This window comes from Macaca nemestrina, chromosome 8 (assembly GCF_043159975.1).
Source record: "Macaca nemestrina isolate mMacNem1 chromosome 8, mMacNem.hap1, whole genome shotgun sequence".
In the NCBI taxonomy this organism is placed as follows: domain Eukaryota; kingdom Metazoa; phylum Chordata; class Mammalia; order Primates; family Cercopithecidae; genus Macaca; species Macaca nemestrina.
In genome coordinates, this window is record NC_092132.1 from 125,307,933 (window position 1) to 125,327,483 (window position 19,551).

Consider the following 19,551-nt stretch of genomic DNA (forward strand, 5'->3'; position numbering starts at 1 on the left):
AAGGTTCAGGGCCTAGTTTCTTCTTGAAGGCTGAGAAGTACAAGATCCTCTTTCATTTTACAGTATACGAGTTGAAAAAAGCAGAAATCTGAAAAATTTTTCCCTGTTAAACATGACTGCAGCCCTTTTCTCTAACCTATTTTGGGGTTTGTTGAAAGGTGTGACTCTGCTTTGGGGTAGCCATGTCAACACCCAGAAGTAACTCATGTCACCTGACATCTCTCCTTAGTTTAGTTAGGCTGAATCTGTAGTCTTTAATGCAGCAGACTATTTTTCGGTATTTGAAAACTTGTTTAATGTCCCATCCATTCTGTGAACACTCTCTCCTCTGGCAAATTTTTTTCTTATTTCCAATTTTGCAAGAGGGCTAAGTTATGGTAGTTGCACCGTATTGCCCATTGCTATTTAGTCCCAGGTCCAGCATTCTCCCCCAGGAAAGCCGCTACCTACAAAGGTCACAGATGGGATTTTTGGATTTATTCACTGGCTGACTGAATATAAGGTAGGAGGGCCTTTAATTTTGACTGTAGGATGGCTGGGCATGGTGGCTCATGCCTGTAATCCCAGCACTTTGGGAGGACAAGGTGGGTGTATCACCTGAGGTCAGAAGTTAGAGACCAGCCTGGCCAATATGATGAAACCTCATCTCTACTAAAAATACAAAAATCAGCCAGGCATGGTGGCAGGCACCTGTAATCCCAGCTGCTCAGGAGGCTGAGACCGGAGAATCGCTTGAACCCAGGTGGAGTTTGCAGTGAGCCGAGATTGGGCCACGCACCCTAGCCTGGGTGACAGAAAGAGACTCTGTCTCAATTAAAAAAAAAGAAAAACACATTTTGACTGTAAGAATTCTCAAATGTTTGTTTTATTATTTAAATTTTGTTTCTTAGAAAATGATTGTAGGCAAGATGTTAATGAAACATCAATATGTTTCCTTAAATTTTTCCCTGTATTTCAAAGTTCCCTTAAGTTTTAAGTGGAACAATTGAAAAATTAAGCCAGTAAACCTAGATTGATTAGCTAACCAGTAGATAAGTCTCCCTTGGGGAAATGTATAAGGGCTTTTTTTTTTTTTTTTTAACTTTGTGGTTTTTAAAGGTTCTAAATTTTTTTCTATGTTAAAAATACATTGCTCAAGTTCTTCTGCTCTGAAAAAAATCCACATTGCTCTTATAAGCTGGAAAAACTTCAGAGCGTACCTTTTTTTGGAGGGGGGTGATATTTGCATACCAGAACATTACTATTTTATTTTATTATTATTATTTTTTTTGAGATGGAGTCTCACTCTGTCGCCCAGGCTGGAGTGCAATGGCGCGATCTCAGCTCACTGCAACCTCTTCCTCTTGGGTTCAAGCAATTCTTCTGCCTCAGCCTCCAGAGTAGCTGGGACTACAGGCACCCACCAGCATGCCTGGCTAATTTTTGTATTTTTAGTAGAGATGGGGTTTCACCATGTTGGCCAGGCTGGCCTCAAACTCCTGACCTTGTGATCTGCCTGCCTTGGCTTCCCGTAGTGCTGGGATTACAGGCGTGAGCCACCGCACCCGGCCAAACATTACTATTTTGAAGTGAACAACTCAGTGGCATTTGGCACAGTAACAATGTGGTGTGATCACTGCCTCCATCTAGTTCTGTATGATCTTAATAAGAAACCCGAACTGCATATTTGGAAACTGGTATCATTTATTGTTTCCACATGGGTAAACTGGGGACTTTTCAGTTTACTCTTTTAAGTGTTTCATGTTTTATACTCTATGAAGATGCCATCCATTACAATAAAACAAAATTCACCTTCTGAGAGGTAAAGGGACGTTTCTTCCCTGTACACCGCAGCAAACTTTCCCTCTCTCCCATTGATACATTGTGGTCATATGGTGGCCTGAATAAAACACTTTTATTTCAACTTGCTGTTAAATGTGGTCTTTTGGGTTTTAAACTTAAAATCATTTCCAACTACAGTCAAAATTTAAATGTGGTGGCTCATGCCTGTAATCCCTTTGCTTTGGGAGGCTGAGTCAGGAGGATCACTTGAGGCCAGGAATTCCAGACCAGCCTTGGCCATATAGCAAGACCCTGTCTCTGTGCAAAACAAACAAAATTAGCTGGGTTTATTGGGATGCACCCGTGGTTCTAACTACTTGGGAGGCTGATGCAGGAGTATCACTGGAGCCCAGGAGTTCGAGGCTGCAGTGAGCTGTGATGTGCCACTGCACTCCAGCCTGGGTGACAGAGTGAGATGCTGTCTCTTTACACACACACACGCATACATACATACATACATATGTATGTATGTATGTATGTATTTATTTATTTATTTATTTATTTTTGAGACGGAGTCTTGCTCTGTAGCCCAGGCTGGAGTGCAGTGGCCGGATCTCAGCTCACTGCAAGCTCCGCCTCCCGGGTTCACGCCATTCTCCGGCCTCAGCCTCCCGAGTAGCTGGGACTACAGGCGCTGCCACCTCGCCCGGCTATTTTTTGTATTTCTTAGTAGAGACGGGGTTTCACCGTGTTAGCCAGGATGGTCTCGATCTCCTGACCTCGTGATCCGCCCATCTCGGCCTCCCAAAGTGCTGGGATTACAGGCTTGAGCCACGTATATATTTATTTTTGAGAGCCTCACTCTGTCATCTAGGCTGGAGTGCAGTGGCGAGACTTCAGCTCACTGCAGCCTCTGCCTCCTGTATTCAAGCTATTCTTGTGCCTCAGCCTCCCAAGTAGCTGGCATTACAGGCACATGTCACCACACCTGGCTAATTTTTGTATTTTTAGTAGAGAGGGGTTTCACCATGTTGGCCAGGCTGGTCTTGAACTCCTGACCTCAAGTTATCCACTTGCCTTGGCCTCCCAAAGTGCTGGGATTATAGGCGTGAACCACCACGCCCAGCAACCCCCCCCAAAAATTTTTTTAATGTAAGTTTATACTTAAACTCAAGTTTATAAATAGATTTTGATTGTACTTGGGTATGAAGGTATTACGTCATAGCTTGTAAGACTTTTGGGAAACTTTGTAATCCACAGATTAAAGGGTGATTGCCATTTGAGTTTTGTGTAATGACATTTGACTGATGGGGGTGGAATTTTCAGCTTTGACTTCCCCTGCTGCCTGTGTGTTTCTCACGGTCATTCTTACTCTCTCTGCAGCGAGGCTCTCTTCTTAGTGAGCCTGCAATCCAGGTGAGAAGAAAAGGAAAAGGGAAGCAGATTTGGTCTTTGGAAAAACTGGACAACAGGCTGTTGGATATGAGAGACCTTTATCAGGAGTGGAAAGAGTGTGAAGAAGATAACCCAGTAAGTTATTTAAGAGAAAATCACTTAATTGGTGATTATGGAAGGAGCCAAGCTGGAATGAGCCTACCCATATCAGGGAAAAATTGTTCTTTTTCCAAAATTATAATCCTATTTCTGGAGTAAGGTTTATTTTAATCCCCTAAATTGTTTAGCAAATTAACAATTTTAATAATCTCTCTTTCTGGTATCTTCTTTTTTCTTCTCATTTCTGTCTTTTAGATTTCTAGCAGAATTCTCCACTTTCCATTCTGACTTCTGTTGGTGTGCGGGTGTCTGTCTCCTGTGCTCTCTGGGAAACTCTTTAGGACAGAGGCCAGGCCTCATTATTTGTCTCTCCTCCCATTGCTCAACCCGTTTAACCTTGCAGATAATAAACCTACAGTATATGTTTTGTAAGTTGAACATCAGTGGTATCTTAATATTTACAAGGAACATTTTTGAAGAAGTTTTGATCATAACATAGATGCCGTAGATCTATATACATTGGTACTCTGTCCTCCACTTGCAGGTTTTCTTACTTAGATCAGCCGTGTACTCATATGTATTTAAAATAGAAATGCATATTACGTATGTCTGAACATATTTTCATTACTGTTAGGCCTGTTTCCGCATAGAGTTGTTTACTTCCTTTGCCTTTTGTTTTGTAAAAATGATATTTCCAGATTGTCATCAATAAAAATGTTTCTTAGGTGACGTTTTTGCTTAAAACATGTTTGTCTCTTTGGTCCCCCTCTCCTATTTCAACTTAGAAATAAAACAACAATAGTAAATACAAAAGAGTCACTTCCATAAGGGCTTTCCTTTCTTTTTTTTTTTTTAATTTTAATTTCTGTGTTAGTGTAGCCATTTTTTTCCCATAATTCATCCTCGATGTATTTTCAAATTAGAGAAAGACATGCTCCTTGTCTCAGTATTTTTTTTTTTTTTTTTTTGAGATGGAGTCTTGCTCTGTCGCTCAGGCTGGAGTGTAATGGCACAATCTCAGCTCACTGCATCTGCTGCCTCCTGGGTTCAAGTGATTTTCCTGCCTCAGCCTCCCGAGTAGCTGGGATTACAGGCACACGCCGCTGCACCTGGCTAATTTTTGTATTTTTAGTAGAAACAGGGTTTCACCATGTTGGGTAGGCAGGTCTCGAACTCTTGACCTCAGGTGATCCACCTACCTCGGCCTCCCAAAGTGCTGGGATTATAGGCGTGAGGGCTCACCTTTCATTAGCAGAGTTGTATCTGATGACTTGCTAGGAACAAGCAGAGCAGATAAGAATTACTGTCTTCCCCAAAAGAAAGGTGAAGTGTAGTTTAGCACACTCTACTTCTTTTTCTGGTCAACATGTATTGTTTATTTTGTGGCAGGATTTCCATGTAAAGTAGAATAACTGCTAAAAGTAATGACCTGTTACTGGGATCGCTCTGTCATGGGTGGAGGATGCTGACCTCCATTGTGAATGGGAGTGACCTCCACTGTGAATGGGAATGAGGAAGACTGTGTGTGGGAGTAATAGAGTGCTGTGCTTCGGCAAAAACTTTAGAGTGTTTTACTCTAAAAAATACAAGAGTCAGGATGATGAAAGTTAAGTTTAATGACCTAGAGTGCATCAAAAAGCAGTAGGTGGAATGCATTTATTGTAAGTGGTTATTCTGAAGTTGTATGTTCTCAATCTCTTTACAGGTCATACGATCGTACTTCAAACGTGCTGATCCATTCTATGATGAGCAGGAAAATCACAGTCTGATTGGGGTGGCCAATGTCTTCCTCGAGTCCCTTTTCTATGATGTGAAGTTACAATACGCTGTCCCCATCATCAACCAGAAAGGAGAGGTTGGTTGGTTTTCTTTTCATGCCTTGTTTCCTGTAGAGAACAGTTTAAGAAACAAGAGGGTGGTGATGGGACATTGTTGCTATTTTTTGTCAGTAATGTGTCTTATTAATACCTTGTGTTTCCAAGGACTCTGAGGGCAGAGTAACTGTCAGAGACTAGGCCTCTAAATCCCCATTAACCTGACACCTTGACTCTAAAAGAGAAGAGAGGTCGTCTTAAGGGAGCATGAACCAAATCTGGAGAAATGTTTCTGCCTTCCCCCATTGCTGCAGGTGGCAGGCCGGCTGCATGTGGAGGTGATGCGCATCAGTGGTGATGTCGGGGAAAGGATCGCGGGAGGGGACGAGGCAACAGAGGTCTCCTTTGAGAAGGAGACCCAGGAGAACAAACTGGTGTGCATGGTAAGTCCCAGCTTCATCCTAGTATTACATTGATATAAAAGTCATTGCAATTTTTGCCATTACTTTTAATGGCAAAAATCACAGTTACTTTTGCACCAACCTAATAGTTCAAGTGGGGCTGATTTTGAGAACTTCAGGTCTTTAGATGTAAGTATCATGTTCCTTTTCAAATTTTGGAAGTAGAGCTGAGCCTCCCCCACTCAGGAAAATGCAAAATCCCCTCCTTCATTTCCAAACACCTGCTAGTGGGCCAGACCTGCTGGTGGCTGAGAATCCCCACAGGAACCAGTTATAAAAAGAAGGTGCTGGGGGGCAGGAAGTCAGCAGGGGGCGTAGGTGCTGTGTACAAGTGAGAAGGAGGTGAGGTGAGGCAAAGGAAGCCTAAACCTGACTCTTAATTCATAGCTCATCCTAGAACCAGTCCTCTTTCCCAGTAAACGTTTTTAGAATTGAAGCTGATGTTGAAGGGAGTAAGTTACGTGTTAGCCACAAGGTAGCATGAAGCTGGAGCTGTTGGAGTCAGGGTGCTTTCTGTAAGGCTTCGCATATGTTGAGAGGGCTTCTGGTGTTTCAGTTACTTCACTAGGAGGGGGAGGAATCTTAATTCACTGAATGGTTCATTTTTATTATATTGTACTTGATTTCAGAGCAGCTTCTTTGAGTCATATGATGATCAGAGATGGAGACATAGGGTTGATGACCCCACAATGGCCCATTTTAAAGGTGATGGACTAGTAAATGCAACTCTCAAATATCACCTTCTGCTATTAAAGTAAAATAACATACAAGGACACTTCTCACTTGGGAAATGTATCCTTATTACGGAAAAAAAGTTGTACATTCTGAGTAATATGGACTTCCTAAAATGAAGTTAAAATACCATGTTTTTTAATGGAAGATATCAAACATATACAAAAATAGTGAGAAATGTGTTACTGATCCCCATTCACCTTCACTCCACAATTATCACCTGTGGTCAAGCTTGTTTCATTCATACACGCAGTCACTTCTGTGCTGCCCCCTCTCTTAGCACCCCAGGCACCCCAGCATCGTATCTTATCTGTAAATAGTTCAGTGTGTGTCTCCAAAAGATGAGTCCTTAAACCAATATAACCATAGTTGTCAAAATTAGTAATTTGTCAAAAATTAATAATTTCTTAATATCATAAAATTGTCAGTTTCCTTAATTGTCTTGGTTGGTACGTCTCTTGGGTCTGTTTGAATCTTTAGGCCCTGGTATGCTCGTGCTGTCTGACTTGCTCGCTTTCTCTTTTTGCCTCTCTCACCAAACCTGCAATTTATTGTAGAAACTGGGTTGTTGACCTGTAGTTTCCTATAGTCTGGATTCTGCTGATTGGTGTTACTTAGCATGTTAAGATGCTTTGCTGAAAATTGGTAGTTAGGTATACACGTGTTACGTGAGGGAGGGAGGAAGGCAGCCAAGGTACTTTGTGGGTGGTGGCCTGTGTTTTTCCATCAGGGGCCACGTCTTGTCTGGTTGTTTGTCTTTTGGGGATGATCAGCCACTGATGATTATTACCTAGATGCATTATTTTGTTAGGAGTTACAAAAGAATGGTGCTATAATTCTATTGTCATTTCGTTTTTCTCCAGAGAAAATCTTCCTATTATCAACTGTTTTGCTTTACAGAGATAATTTATATAGAAAAGGAAGGATAAATGCTCCATCTCTCCCTTTATTTACAAATTTTGTTTATTTTATTTTTAAGACAGAGTCTCACTCTGTCACCTAGGCTGGAGTATGGTGGTGTGATCTCAGCTCACTGCAACCTCCACCTCCCAGGTTCAGGCAGTTCTCTCGCCTCAGCCTTCTGAGTAGTTGTGCCACCATGCCCAGCTAATTTTTGTATTTTTAGTAGAGACAGGGTTTTGCTATCTTGGCCAGGCTGGTCTTGAACTCCTGGCCTCAAGTGATCCACCTGCCTCGGCCTCTCGAAGTGCTAGGATTACAGGTGTGAGCCGCCATATCCAGCCTAATTTTTAAAATAATAAATTGGTTTTCCAAAATGTGACCAGTGGGGTTTTTTTGTCCTTAGTCTTAACAGCATGATTATGAACTCTTGGACTTAACCATATTTGGTGTGTGTCTATCTGTTGCATTCACTACCTGTATTTAAACACAAATGTTCCCGTCTTTGGCCAGTGGGAGGCACTTCAGTTGGCCCTTGAGTCCTGTTGTCATAACTTTAACCTTCCTGGACTGGGATAGCTTTCTTGTTTTCTGGTGTGATGAATATTCTGATCTCATCTTGTGTATTTCCTGTCCCAGACCTGGAATCAGCCATTTCTCCAAGGAACCTGATTCCTTTCAGTGGGAAGTGGTTTTTAGAGACCATATACTGGCATGTAATAGCCTTTTATGTAAAAAGGACGAGGACAAATAAGCTGTATGACAATAAATAAAACGGTGGTAGAAAAACAAAAGAAACCAGCCTGGAGACAGTTAAGATATCATGGGTGATGAGTATAATTAGCCCCCAAAGAAGTCTGGATTTGTTTTTTTGTAACAAGGCTATATGCACATATTAACATCTTCATGTTTTCACTGATATGAAGTAAAGTTTGTATGTTTAAAACCTGGGCACAAGCATCAATCCCTGCAGACATTTGTCCTCTGTCTTGAACAGCTGCAAGTTGAAGTCTGTAGTATTCTGACACCTTGTGGTGGTTTTAGTTTTTGTGTGCAAAAATTTTTTTAAAAACCCCACAAAACCCAAACAGCCTGTGTTCATTTCTTATGGCTAATAGTCTTCATTCCTGGCAGTCGCATTCCTGAGAGGTTGCCTGTAGACGAGAGTTCAGCGTATTAAATCTTGTTTCTTGTCTATTTTAACATTAAAATTGTGATTAATTTTGAACGGAAAAAAAGGCTTTCAGATGGCATTTACTCACAAAGAGGTATGTATTGAACATGTATCTACTCAATACCTGTTACAGGGCTGGGCGTGGTGGCTCATGCCTGTAATCCCAGCACTTTGGAAGGCCGAGGCAGGTGGATCACAAGGTCAGGAGATCGAGACTATCCTGGCTAACACGGTGAAACCCTGTCTCTACTAAAAATACAAAAAAATTAGCCGGGCGTGGTGGTGGGCGCCTGTAGTCCCAGCTACTCGAGAGGCTGAGGCAGAAGAATGATGTGAACCCAGGAGGCGGAGCTTGCAGTGAGCCGAGATTGCGCTGCTGCACTCCAGCCTGGGTGACAGAGCAAGACTGTCTCAAAAAAAAAAAAAAAAAAAAAAAAAAGTTACAGGTCTCTTTTATTTCATTCCATTGGTGTGGTCAGTCTTAACCCTGTCGAGTAAGTTAGCTACTGATATTCCCATTTCACCTAGGAGAAAACTAAGCCTAAGAAAAGTAAGAATTTGAGTTATTTGAGCCAGCACACAAGCTAATAAGTGGGCAAGATTTTTTTTTTTTGTGAGATGGAATTTCACTCTTGTTGCCCAGGCTAGAGTGCAGTGGCGTGATCTCAGCTCACTGCAACCTCCGCCTCCTGGATTCAAGCGATTCTCCTGCCTCAGTCTCCCGAGTAGCTGGGATTACAGGCATGTGCTACCACATCCAACTAATTTTTTGTATTTTTAGTAGAGATGGGGTTTCTCCATGTTGGTCAGACTGGTCTCGAACTCCCAACCTCAGGTGATCCACCTGCCTCGGCCTCCCAAAGTGCTGGGATTACAGGAGTGAGCCACCGGCGCCCGGCCGAGATATTTATTCTATTTATTTTATGTAATTCCAACATCTTGTAATTTTCCCAAATGCCATATTGCTGTACCTTAATAAGATAAATATTTAAAAACAATGAGAAAATGATGGTTTTTAAAAACTTGGTGGAAAAATTAATTGCAGAGTACTGTTTGCTCAGTTTGGTTTGGAGGAATAAAATATGTCAGCCAGTCTGTCTTTCGTAGCCTGTCAGGAAGTAGCTATCTAGGTGTTTCAAACTCCTGTTGACATCACAGAAAAGATGAATTATAATGGGGGTTCCTGTTTGTTGCTGGTGTGTCTGGTATGGAAGAAAATAAAATTATCTGGTTTGTGTAGTTTTGTGTGTCATTATCAATGCTTCCCGAAATGTGTTTTTATTTGTTTGCTTGTTTGTTTTTTGAGACAGAGTTTCTCTCTGTCACCCAGACTAGAGTGCAGTGGTGCGATCTCTGCTCACTGCAACCTCCGCCTCCTGGGTTGAAGCGATTCTTGTGTCTCAGCCTCCGGGAGTAGCTGGGACTACAGGCATGTGCCACCACATTTGGCTACTTTTTATATTTTTGGTAGAGATGGGGTTTCACCATGTCGGCCAGGCTGGTCTCAAACTCCTGACCTAAGTGATCCTTGGCCTCCCAAAGTGCTGGGATTATAGCCTGAAATGTTAAGGTTATGTTTGTGGTTTCTGAACTACATGAGCTCTTATGTCATATATTCAGATTTATTTTCATTAAATACATTTACTGGAGGTAGATTAAATCATACAACATGCAGAAAGTGACCAAGTGAAAAATATCATTTATGATGAATGCTCAGTCATGTGAAAATTGGTTTAATCAGTTATAAAGTCAGAATTTAGCTTAACTGACTTCAGGATTTCATTTTCTTTATAGTTGGAGAAGTTTTAGAATATCGCAGTTTATCACAAAAACTCCAAATTAAAAATCAACGCAGGCCAGGCATGTCTATAATCCCAGCATTTTGGGAGGCTGAGGCAGGAGGATCACTTGAGCTTAGGAGTTCAAAACCAGTATGGGAAACATAGTGAGACCTCATCTCTACTAAAAATAAAAAAAATTACCTGGGCATGGTGATGCACACCTGTGGTCCTAGCTCCTCGGGAGGCTGAGGCTAGAGGATCACTTGAACCCTTAAAATTGAGGCTGCAGTTAGCCATGATTGTGCCACTCACTCCAGCCTGGGCAACACAGCAAGACCCTGTCTCAAAAAAAAAAAAAATCAATCTAATGCTGCCCACCAAAAGAAATATTAAGAGTATTTGGGGCCGGGCGCGGTGGCTCAAGCCTGTAATCCCAGCACTTTGGGAGGCCGAGACGGGTGGATCACGAGGTCAGGAGATCAACACCATCCTGGTTAACACGGTAAAACCCCGTCTCTACTAAAAATACAAAAAAACTAGCCGGGTGAGGTGGCGGGCGCCTGTAGTCCCAGCTACTGGGGAGGCTGAGGCAGGAGAATGGCATAAACCCGGGAGGCAGAGCTTGCAGTGAGCTGAGATCCGGCCACTGCACTCCAGCCTGGGCGACAGAGCGAGACTCCATCTCAAAAAAAAGAATATTTGGCTGCTTAGAAACTGTTATAGGTGTTTCTTCTGGGGCCTTTGGGTCTGATTAGACATGTATCTCCAGTTGCACTTTGTTACAACCACGCCCTGCCCTCCTGGTCCAGAGCACGCTTCCTTTGATACACCTTCCCCGCAAATCTGCATAGGGAAGGTTTTCCATAAACGGTGCAGAAAATGGTCAACATTCACCATCTTCACTTCCCTTCCTTCTTCCCCCACATCTTTAAATTATACATTTCTGGTGCTTTTAAGTTCTCCCAAACAATGTTGTAGTATCGTGTAAAATCTTCAGCTGAGAACCTTGTTCCTTTTTATACTTCAAAATATCAAATCCATGTTTTGCTCTTTCCTTAATATTTGTTGTTTCTTGGCACATACATTGATTTTGTTCTTCATTCGCTGTGCCTGACAATCTTGTTCTGTTCTATGGCATATCTGTGGTTGGCCAAGTTCATAGCATTGAAGAGTGCTGATGTTTGAGATCTTTCTTCATCTGAATTGATGATGATGATTCTTGTATTCTGAGAAACTAACATTTAAATGTTCTTAGACTTTACAACGTCCACATCTGTAGTCAAGGTCCTTGTAACCCTGCGTCCACCCTCTCACTAAACATAATAATTGCTACCGCTATTTCCCAGATGCAGAAGTCCAGTCTCAGGGTGGTTGGGATTTGGCCAACATAAACATAAGCACCTAAATTAGTGACAGACCTGGGACTGGAACCTGCAACTCTGACTCCGAGTGCTTGTTGGAACCCTTGGGTTTCAAAACACACAGCCTTCTTTTTCCTTCAGGTTAAAATCCTCCAAGCTACTGGGTTGCCACAGCATCTGTCCCACTTTGTGTTCTGCAAATACAGCTTCTGGGATCAACAGGAGCCGGTGATTGTCGCTCCTGAAGTGGACACCTCCTCATCTTCCGTCAGCAAGGAGCCGCACTGCATGGTTGTCTTTGATCATTGCAATGTGAGTTTGTTTTCCAGAGTAGGTCAGCATTTAGATTACTTATGTAAAAACAAAACAGAAAATGACCCTTGTTTCTTTGAATAATTGTACCAGTATATGTGTTGTAGAAGTTTCTGTAGAGTGTGGGGATTGAGTAAAAAGCGTCAATGCATCTATACTCCTCCACAACCCAAAGGTAGCTTTTGCGTGAGAAACAAATACATGTGTATGTATATATGCATATTCTTCTCCAAAGAAAATCTATGTCCTATATTAGATTATTGGAGAAATTATCTAAAACAGTTAAGAAACATATTTTAGAGAAAGTGAACATAGGTAACAGAAGAACTAACTTTATTGGGCACTGAATGCTCTGTGAAGCTCTTTGTTATTCCTTCATTTGGATCCTCACCGCAGTTGTCTTTGTTGATAGTGCATTTTTTTGTGTGTGTTTGTTTTGTTTTCTGTCACCCAGGCTGGAGTGTAGTGGCACGATCTTGGCTCACTCCTACCCCTGCCTCCCGGGTTCAAGCGATTCTCTTGCCTCAGTCTCCCAAGTGGCTGGGATTACAGGCGCCCACCACCACGCCTGGCTAATTTTTTTGTATTTTTAGTAGAGATAGGGTTTCACCATGTTGGCCAAGCTGGTTTCGAACTCCCGACCTCAAGTGATCTGCCCACCTCAGCTTCCAAAAGTGATGGGATTACAGGCATGAGCCACCACACCTGGCTGATAGTGTGTGTGTGTGTGGTTTTTTTTTTTTTTTTCTTTTTCTTTCCTTCCCAGCTGAAAACACGAACAAATCAGAGAGGTCATTTTGCCCAAAGTAGTTCTTCACTGGTTTGTCTGTGGCTGGTGACCAGCAGAATGTGGACTATTGGGTCCCCCAGTCTTTCTTGCTCCTGCACCACACTTGATCCATTTCATCTCTTTCAAGGGAGAGTCCTCTTTCTAATCCATTTGAAACCAAAATACTTCAGTGCATTAAAGATAGATAGAGAGGTGGAGACAACAACAGAGATAGGAGATTCTGTGATTTCTTTAATAAACTGTTTTAGAGCTAAATCCTAATTGCTATATGTTATCTTATAAAGATGGACAGGCTGGGAGAATTTTTACAAATTAGGTCTTTTTTTGGTGCTAATGATTTTTATTTTGTTTCTTTCCTAATAGAGATAGTTAACTTTCTAAAAAGTGGGAAGAAATGTTTTTGCAACACACTACCTTATTGCATATAACTTTTATATCAACACATTATAGATCAGTGTTGTAATACTTTATGCAATTATGCTTTTAAAAATAGCTCCCAAAATATTGCTAACAAAATAGAATACAATGCTGGTCTTACATACTAGACTTTTGATTTGAAAAGTTTTTAAAAATTCAGACTTATAGTTATGTTTAAAGTCAACCTTTTGCCATCCGAGCATTCATTATGGGTTTTAGATGATAGTTCTGTATAACTAAAACGTTCCGTTTTCTATTTTTTTCCCTGATATAATTAAGTATGTGATGTCTGGTATAAACAATCATAAGATTACCAGAAAGAGTTTGCTCTTCTGTAATTAGCTATTGTGTTTCAGGAGTTTTCTGTTAACATCACTGAAGACTTTATCGAGCATCTTTCCGAAGGAGCATTGGCAATCGAAGTATATGGACATAAGATAAATGATCCCCGGAAAAACCCTGCCCTGTGGGATTTGGGAATCATCCAAGCAAAGACACGTAGTCTTCGGGACAGGTGAATATTAGATGTTCATCTGATTCCATTTATATATATATATATGTAATTTTTTTTTTTTTTTTTTTTTTGAGACAGTCTCGTTCACTCTGTCACCCAGGCTGGAGTGCAGTGGCACGATCTTGGCTCACTGCAGCCTCTGCCTCCTGGGAGTAAGCAATTCTCTTGCTTAAGCCTCCCCAGTAGCTGGGATTATAGGCATGCACACCACACCTGGCTAATTTTTGTATTTTTAGTAGACACGGGGTTTCACCATGTTGGCCAGGCTGGTCTTGAACTCCTGACCTCAAGTGATCCGCCCACCTCAGCCTCCCAAAGTGCTGGGATTACAGGTGTGAGCCACCATGCCTGGCCAGATTCTATTTAGAATTTTTAAAAATTGCTGGAAATTAGTACTGCCGTTTATAAAGGTTACTATTTCCTGAGCATGACCAGTGTTCCCTGGAGGGATGGCGGTGTCTCCAGGGTATTAATCACACAATTAAAAATCCTTAGGGAAGTGAACTGCAGAGAATGATGGAAGAAAGTTCAGTTTGTAGCTGGTTAAGAAGAAACAGTGAAATGAATTTTGGAGAATAGTGACTTACTATTATGAATTACTTCTAATTAATTAGCTGTAGAGAGGATGGATCAAGATTCACTCTAGTGTTGACATTTTGTCTTTAGCTCATAGCTCTGAGTGGCATCAGTGTTGGAAAGAGGTAGGCTTCTTTGTGGACTTAAAAGAAAGTGTTAATAGGGAATGAATGAAATTGCATATGTTTGTGCTTTTCATCTAATTAGAGATGAAAACCAGACTTTTTTGCATTTAGATAGTTTAGCAAATACTAAATTAGAAAGTGACATTTGACATTTTTTTCTTGATTCTCTTCCTGACCTGAGAAAAATACTTGGCAAATCACTGAAGCATATGGTACTACCTTTGTCTATCTATGAAAAGACAACCCCTGTATTTGCTTTTTTTTTTTTTTCCTTTTTTTTTTTAATAGTTTCAAATTATTTTAGATTCGGGGGTACATGTGCAGGTTGGTTACCTGGGTATATTGTGTGATGCTGAGCTTTGGGATATGATTGATCCTGTCACTTAGGTAGTGAGCATAGTACCCAGTAGGTAGTTTTTCAACCCTTGCTCATTCCCTGCTCCCCAACCCCTGGGAGTCTCCAGTGTCTTTTGTTGCCATCTTTTTGTCCGTGAATACCCAGTGTTTAGCTCCCACTTATAAGTAAGAACATGGGGTTTTTGCTTTTCTGTTTCTGTGTTAAATTGCTTAGGGTAACAGTGTCAAGCTGTATCCAAGTTGCTGGAAGGGACGTGATTTTATTTGGTTGTATTTTTTTATGGCTGTGTACTTGCTGCTTCTGTACATCCGATTAGAATTTCCAGTTTTTGAGTAACGACTCTGAAATAGATTTGTCATTACATCTTTTTGAACAAAGTAAAGGAGCCGTTTCTAGTTCCAATACTGTGAGTTTAACTTTGCTTTCCATTATACTTGCCAGTATGTACATGCATGGTACTCATTGAACTGCAGATCATTCTCATTCTGAGTTACGCTGTTTGGAGGTCATTTTGGTTGTTAATTCTTATGTGTGTAGGACCCTAAGCTGCCTGTAATGAAATAGAAATGTATGATTTTCCAAGAACTTCACCTATTTCCTAGATGGAGTGAAGTGACCAGGAAATTGGAATTCTGGGTTCAAATCTTGGAACAGAATGAGAATGGTGAATACTGCCCTGTAGAAGTGATTGCTGCTAAGGATGTCCCAACAGGAGGAATCTTCCAGCTTCGGCAGGTAACAGAATCGTAAATGTTTATATTAGATTCTTTGGTGCCAGAAGCTTAATATTGGCTTCTTTTTAGCAGAAATGTTGGTAATAATGAAATCTAGACTGACTGAGTCCATTTCTTACATTAAAATTTTCCTATCTCATGTGTCACAAGTATTGCTATTAAATTTTTTTTTCTTTTATTAAAGTAGAGACACAGGGTCTCGCTTTGTTGCCCAGGCTGGTTTTGAACTCCTAGGCTCAAGCGATCCTCCCGCCTTGGCCTTCCAAAGTGTTGGAATTACAGGTGTGAGTCACTGCTCTCAGTCAAGTATTGCTATTTATAATATTTTAAAAACTAGTTCTGTTAGTTTAGGTAAGAAAAAGGTTAAAGGAAAACTTAGAATTGATTTGTAGGACGTACGCCAAACATATCAAACAGCTTTAGAACATTTAGGAAGACAAGGAGAAGCTATGTGACATGGCAGAAAAAAATCAGCATTCAGACTCTAAAATGCTTGGGCTCAATTCTGGCTCTCCAGTGTCTTAGCTGTCTATCCCTGAGCAAGTTCAATAACCTCTCGCCTTCGCCTGTTATGTAGATATGATGATAACACCACCTTCATAGGATTAATGTGAGGATTAAGAGAGATGCGTGTTTAAAGCATAGGGCCTGACATGCCAGGTGTATGTTAAGTACACGCAGTTGGGTAGATACACATGCCAGAATCCACAGAGCAGAGAAGAATATGGGAGTGGCCACATAACCCCATGTGCATCTGCAGAGTCTGTGCTGCCAACCAACAGGGAAATTTTTAATTTAATTTGTATACAGGATTTGGAATTTTTTTTTTTTTTTTTGCTATACCTTAATGCATTGTTTAGGAGACTGCTATGTTCTGTGAGTTTCCATACTTTAAAACAGTAGTAAAACACTAGAATCGCTCTAGAAAATGAGCGTAGAAAGCTTTCAAAGCAAAATAGAGAAAATTGAAGGAAAGAGAACATTTGCTTAAACGTTTAAGTTCTGGAATGTTTTAAGAGGAGGAGGATGATAAACACTTGTTCTCTGACCCCAGCAAATAAATTTTAGCAAAGTGAAAGGAGATTAGTTTAAATTAAAGCATGCGTTATACACATAAAATATAATTCTTTTTTTTTTTTTTTTTTTTGAGACAAAGTCTCGCTTTGTCACCCAGCCTGGAGTGCAGTGGCACGATGTCCGCTCACTGCAAGCTCCATCCCCCAGGTTCGTGCCATTCTCCTGCCTCGGCCTCCCAAGTAACTGGGACTACAGGTGCTCACCACCACGCCTGGCTAATTTTTTTTTTTATTTTTAGTAGAGACAGGGTTTCACCGTGTTGGCCAGGATTGTCTCCTGACCTAGTGATCTGCCCGCGTCAGCCTCCCAAAGTGCTGGGGTTACAAGCATGAGCCACCGCGCCCGGCCATAAAATAGAATTCTTAAGGGTGTGAAGAACATCTTTTTCTGGGCATCTGTTAAAAAAATATATATCTTCTTCGAAGCCTTAGAAAATCATCTACTGGAAGGCAAGACTGGATAATTTTCTATGATTTAGTATAAATTGGATATTTAAGTATTTGTCAGACTTCTGACACCCTTTACTAAAAGTGTTCAAAGAAATGTTGGTTTGTCAGGAAAGGACTTTTTGAAGGATATGCTTCTTTACCTTGATGCTGAAAAAATCAAGTTCTGAAAGGATTTTTATTACATGATGGCAAAAACCGCAATTACTTTTGCACCAACTTAATGATACTAAGGACACAGAGGCCAGAAATTAGGTCCATTTGGATAAAAAGTCATGTGGAGAAAGAGCTGGAAAACAGAAGAGAAGAGGTTGCAGAAGCTTGTGGCAGCTGGTTTCGGAGGGCCTTGAATGCTAGGCTCATTTGAGTGTAGTATGTTTGAAAATTGGGTTGTATTGTTCTTGAACAGGAAGGTGGCAGAGGACAACTGATTAACTTTAACCAAGTGAAAAGTGCTGTTTTTGTAGAAATAAATGGTCAAATATCAGCAGTGACAGAAGTTCTAATAGTTTAAGTGTACTTTTAAAAGTTGTTCTGTGGAACAGTAAACCATTGCCGGATCCTTTCTCTCCTTTTCTTCCCTCTCCCTAGGAATCTTCCCTTAAAGTGCACACTTCACCCTTCACACTTAGGCACAGATTCAAAATAGATCACTTTGGAAAGTGCTTAGGCAAACTAAGCAAATAAAAGGTAGCTAATTGAAATGACAAAACTGTTTAGGCTATTAAAATATTTTCTTTAGGACTTTTCCCACAAAATATCTGAGGCTTAGTCCTTGGTGATACTAAATCAGAAAACATCTGTATCCCATCCATTCAAATGGAGCTTGATAGGATCATTGGTTGCCTTAGCTGATTTTCCTGATCATGCAGAGCTCTTGGGAACTAAAATCTGATGGAAGAGGGCAAGAGTGATTGACTTGCAATTGAACATTTAAATTCCATTTTTCAAATGCTATTTTACATTTCTAAAATTTATAAACCAAGTTTGAAGTCAGTAATTTGGGAATACTGTGAGTTCTCTTTTAAAATATTGCTTCATTGTAAATATATACCAAGTCCCATGCAATAAACAGTCTAAACAGTCTAAACAGTCATACTTGTATTTACTGATTATTATGTTTATAATTATACAATTAATATATTTATATTTATGACATACTGCTATATCAGTAAATTATATTTTATATATTATATATACAAATTATATACGTAATATATTTACTGATATTTACTGATACTGATTTATTTATATTTACTGATATTATATTTATATTTATATTTACTGGTGCTTTACTCTTTAACAAGTCATATGTTTTTCTACAGTAATACTTTAACAACTGTATAGTGTTTTATTATATGTTTCACAATTTAAAGTTACCAATATTATATATTCAATTTGCGTCTAATTTTTTGTTCTTAAAAGTGCTTAAGATTTTTTGTGTATATGCATGATTATTTACTTAGCTCTCTAGAAAGTCAAATTGCTGGGTTAAAGGAACTTATATGTTTTTAAGTCAAATTGCCTTGCAGAAAACTTGCACCATTTTAAATTCCCACTTACAGTGTATGAAATTGTTTGTTTCATAAATGTAGGGCATTATTGGAAATTCCCCTTTTAAAATATATTTGCCAATTTAGGAAGTGAAAATACAGGTGTATCATGCTTTAATTTAATTTGGATGTATTTATTTATCAGTAAGTTGAACTTTTTTATTGGCCAACTGTTTGCATTTCCTTTGTTAGAATTTTTTTAATGTTACTTCTTATTGAAAGAATATGTAAACATATATTCTGTTTTTTAGCTCACTTAAAAGGGAAATGTTTTTTTCTAATTAGTTTTTAAATTTGTATTTTAATGCTTAACAATAAGGTATGGTGATAGTGTCCGAATTGAACATTTTTCTCAACATCAGCCTGTAGGGGTCTCTCTAAACCAAATTTTTGGAAATCAAGAAACTGATTTTAAGACTCTAAATTGTCTGTGACCCAGGGGCAGTCCCGGAGAGTTCAAGTTGAAGTGAAGTCAGTGCAGGAATCTGGGACTTTACCACTGATGGAAGAATGTATATTGTCTGTTGGCATTGGATGTGTCAAAATTAGACCGCTCAGAACCCCCAGAATGCATGAGACCTTCCATGTAAGTTGCTATGCCTGTTATGTTCTTCTTGAAAGACAAAATCAGACCAGAGTGCCTTTTGGAACCTGTACGAAAACTACTTTCTGTGAACAGTTCTTTCTGTGAACCTCTTTGTTTACCTTTGCTGTCCTTTTTTGTGTCTTGCATTTTCATGGAATCATTGCATCGAACTGTATTACTGGTTTTGCCCTGGTGTAGGTGGCAAGCTGAGGGTTAAAACGTCTCTGCCTCCACAGATTCCACAGTGCCTGCTAGTGATTAACTCCTCAACATCACCCCACCCCTCTGGAGAAACCCCCTACTGGCTTGTAAAGACTATTTGCCAGCAGGTGTTTGATTTCCCCTGGTGAGTGGGACTATAAACCCAGCAGGGAGAGCATTGCACTGGTTCCCGAAAAGGTCAAATGAGTGTTCTTCACTCTTCTGTGAGCGGCTCCAACTTCCTGACAACTGTAAAACCCAGAGTGAGGGAGTGGGTAGGTGGGAGATGAAATAGTATATTAATTCAGTTGAAAAATATAAATTATGAGTAAAGAGTCAGATTGCTTAGCATAGCCTGATTCTTGGATAAATCAATAATTCAGT

At 40.2% G+C, this 19,551-nt stretch overlaps 1 protein-coding gene across 6 annotated transcripts in view; it reads left to right on the forward strand.

Annotated features, from left to right (window-relative positions):
• Window positions 1–19,551, forward strand: part of LOC105482142 (kinesin family member 13B) — a 195,156-nt gene that overhangs the window by 115,391 nt on the left and 60,214 nt on the right. For all 6 annotated transcript variants that reach the window (XM_071068441.1, XM_071068440.1, XM_071068443.1 and 3 more), the window contains exons 19-25: window positions 3,145–3,291; window positions 4,961–5,110; window positions 5,384–5,512; window positions 11,620–11,790; window positions 13,354–13,511; window positions 15,173–15,305; window positions 18,820–18,966. In XM_071068441.1, coding sequence (XP_070924542.1) covers window positions 3,145–3,291; window positions 4,961–5,110; window positions 5,384–5,512; window positions 11,620–11,790; window positions 13,354–13,511; window positions 15,173–15,305; window positions 18,820–18,966 — 1,035 coding nt within the window. The remainder of the gene's footprint in view (window positions 1–3,144; window positions 3,292–4,960; window positions 5,111–5,383; window positions 5,513–11,619; window positions 11,791–13,353; window positions 13,512–15,172; window positions 15,306–18,819; window positions 18,967–19,551) is intronic.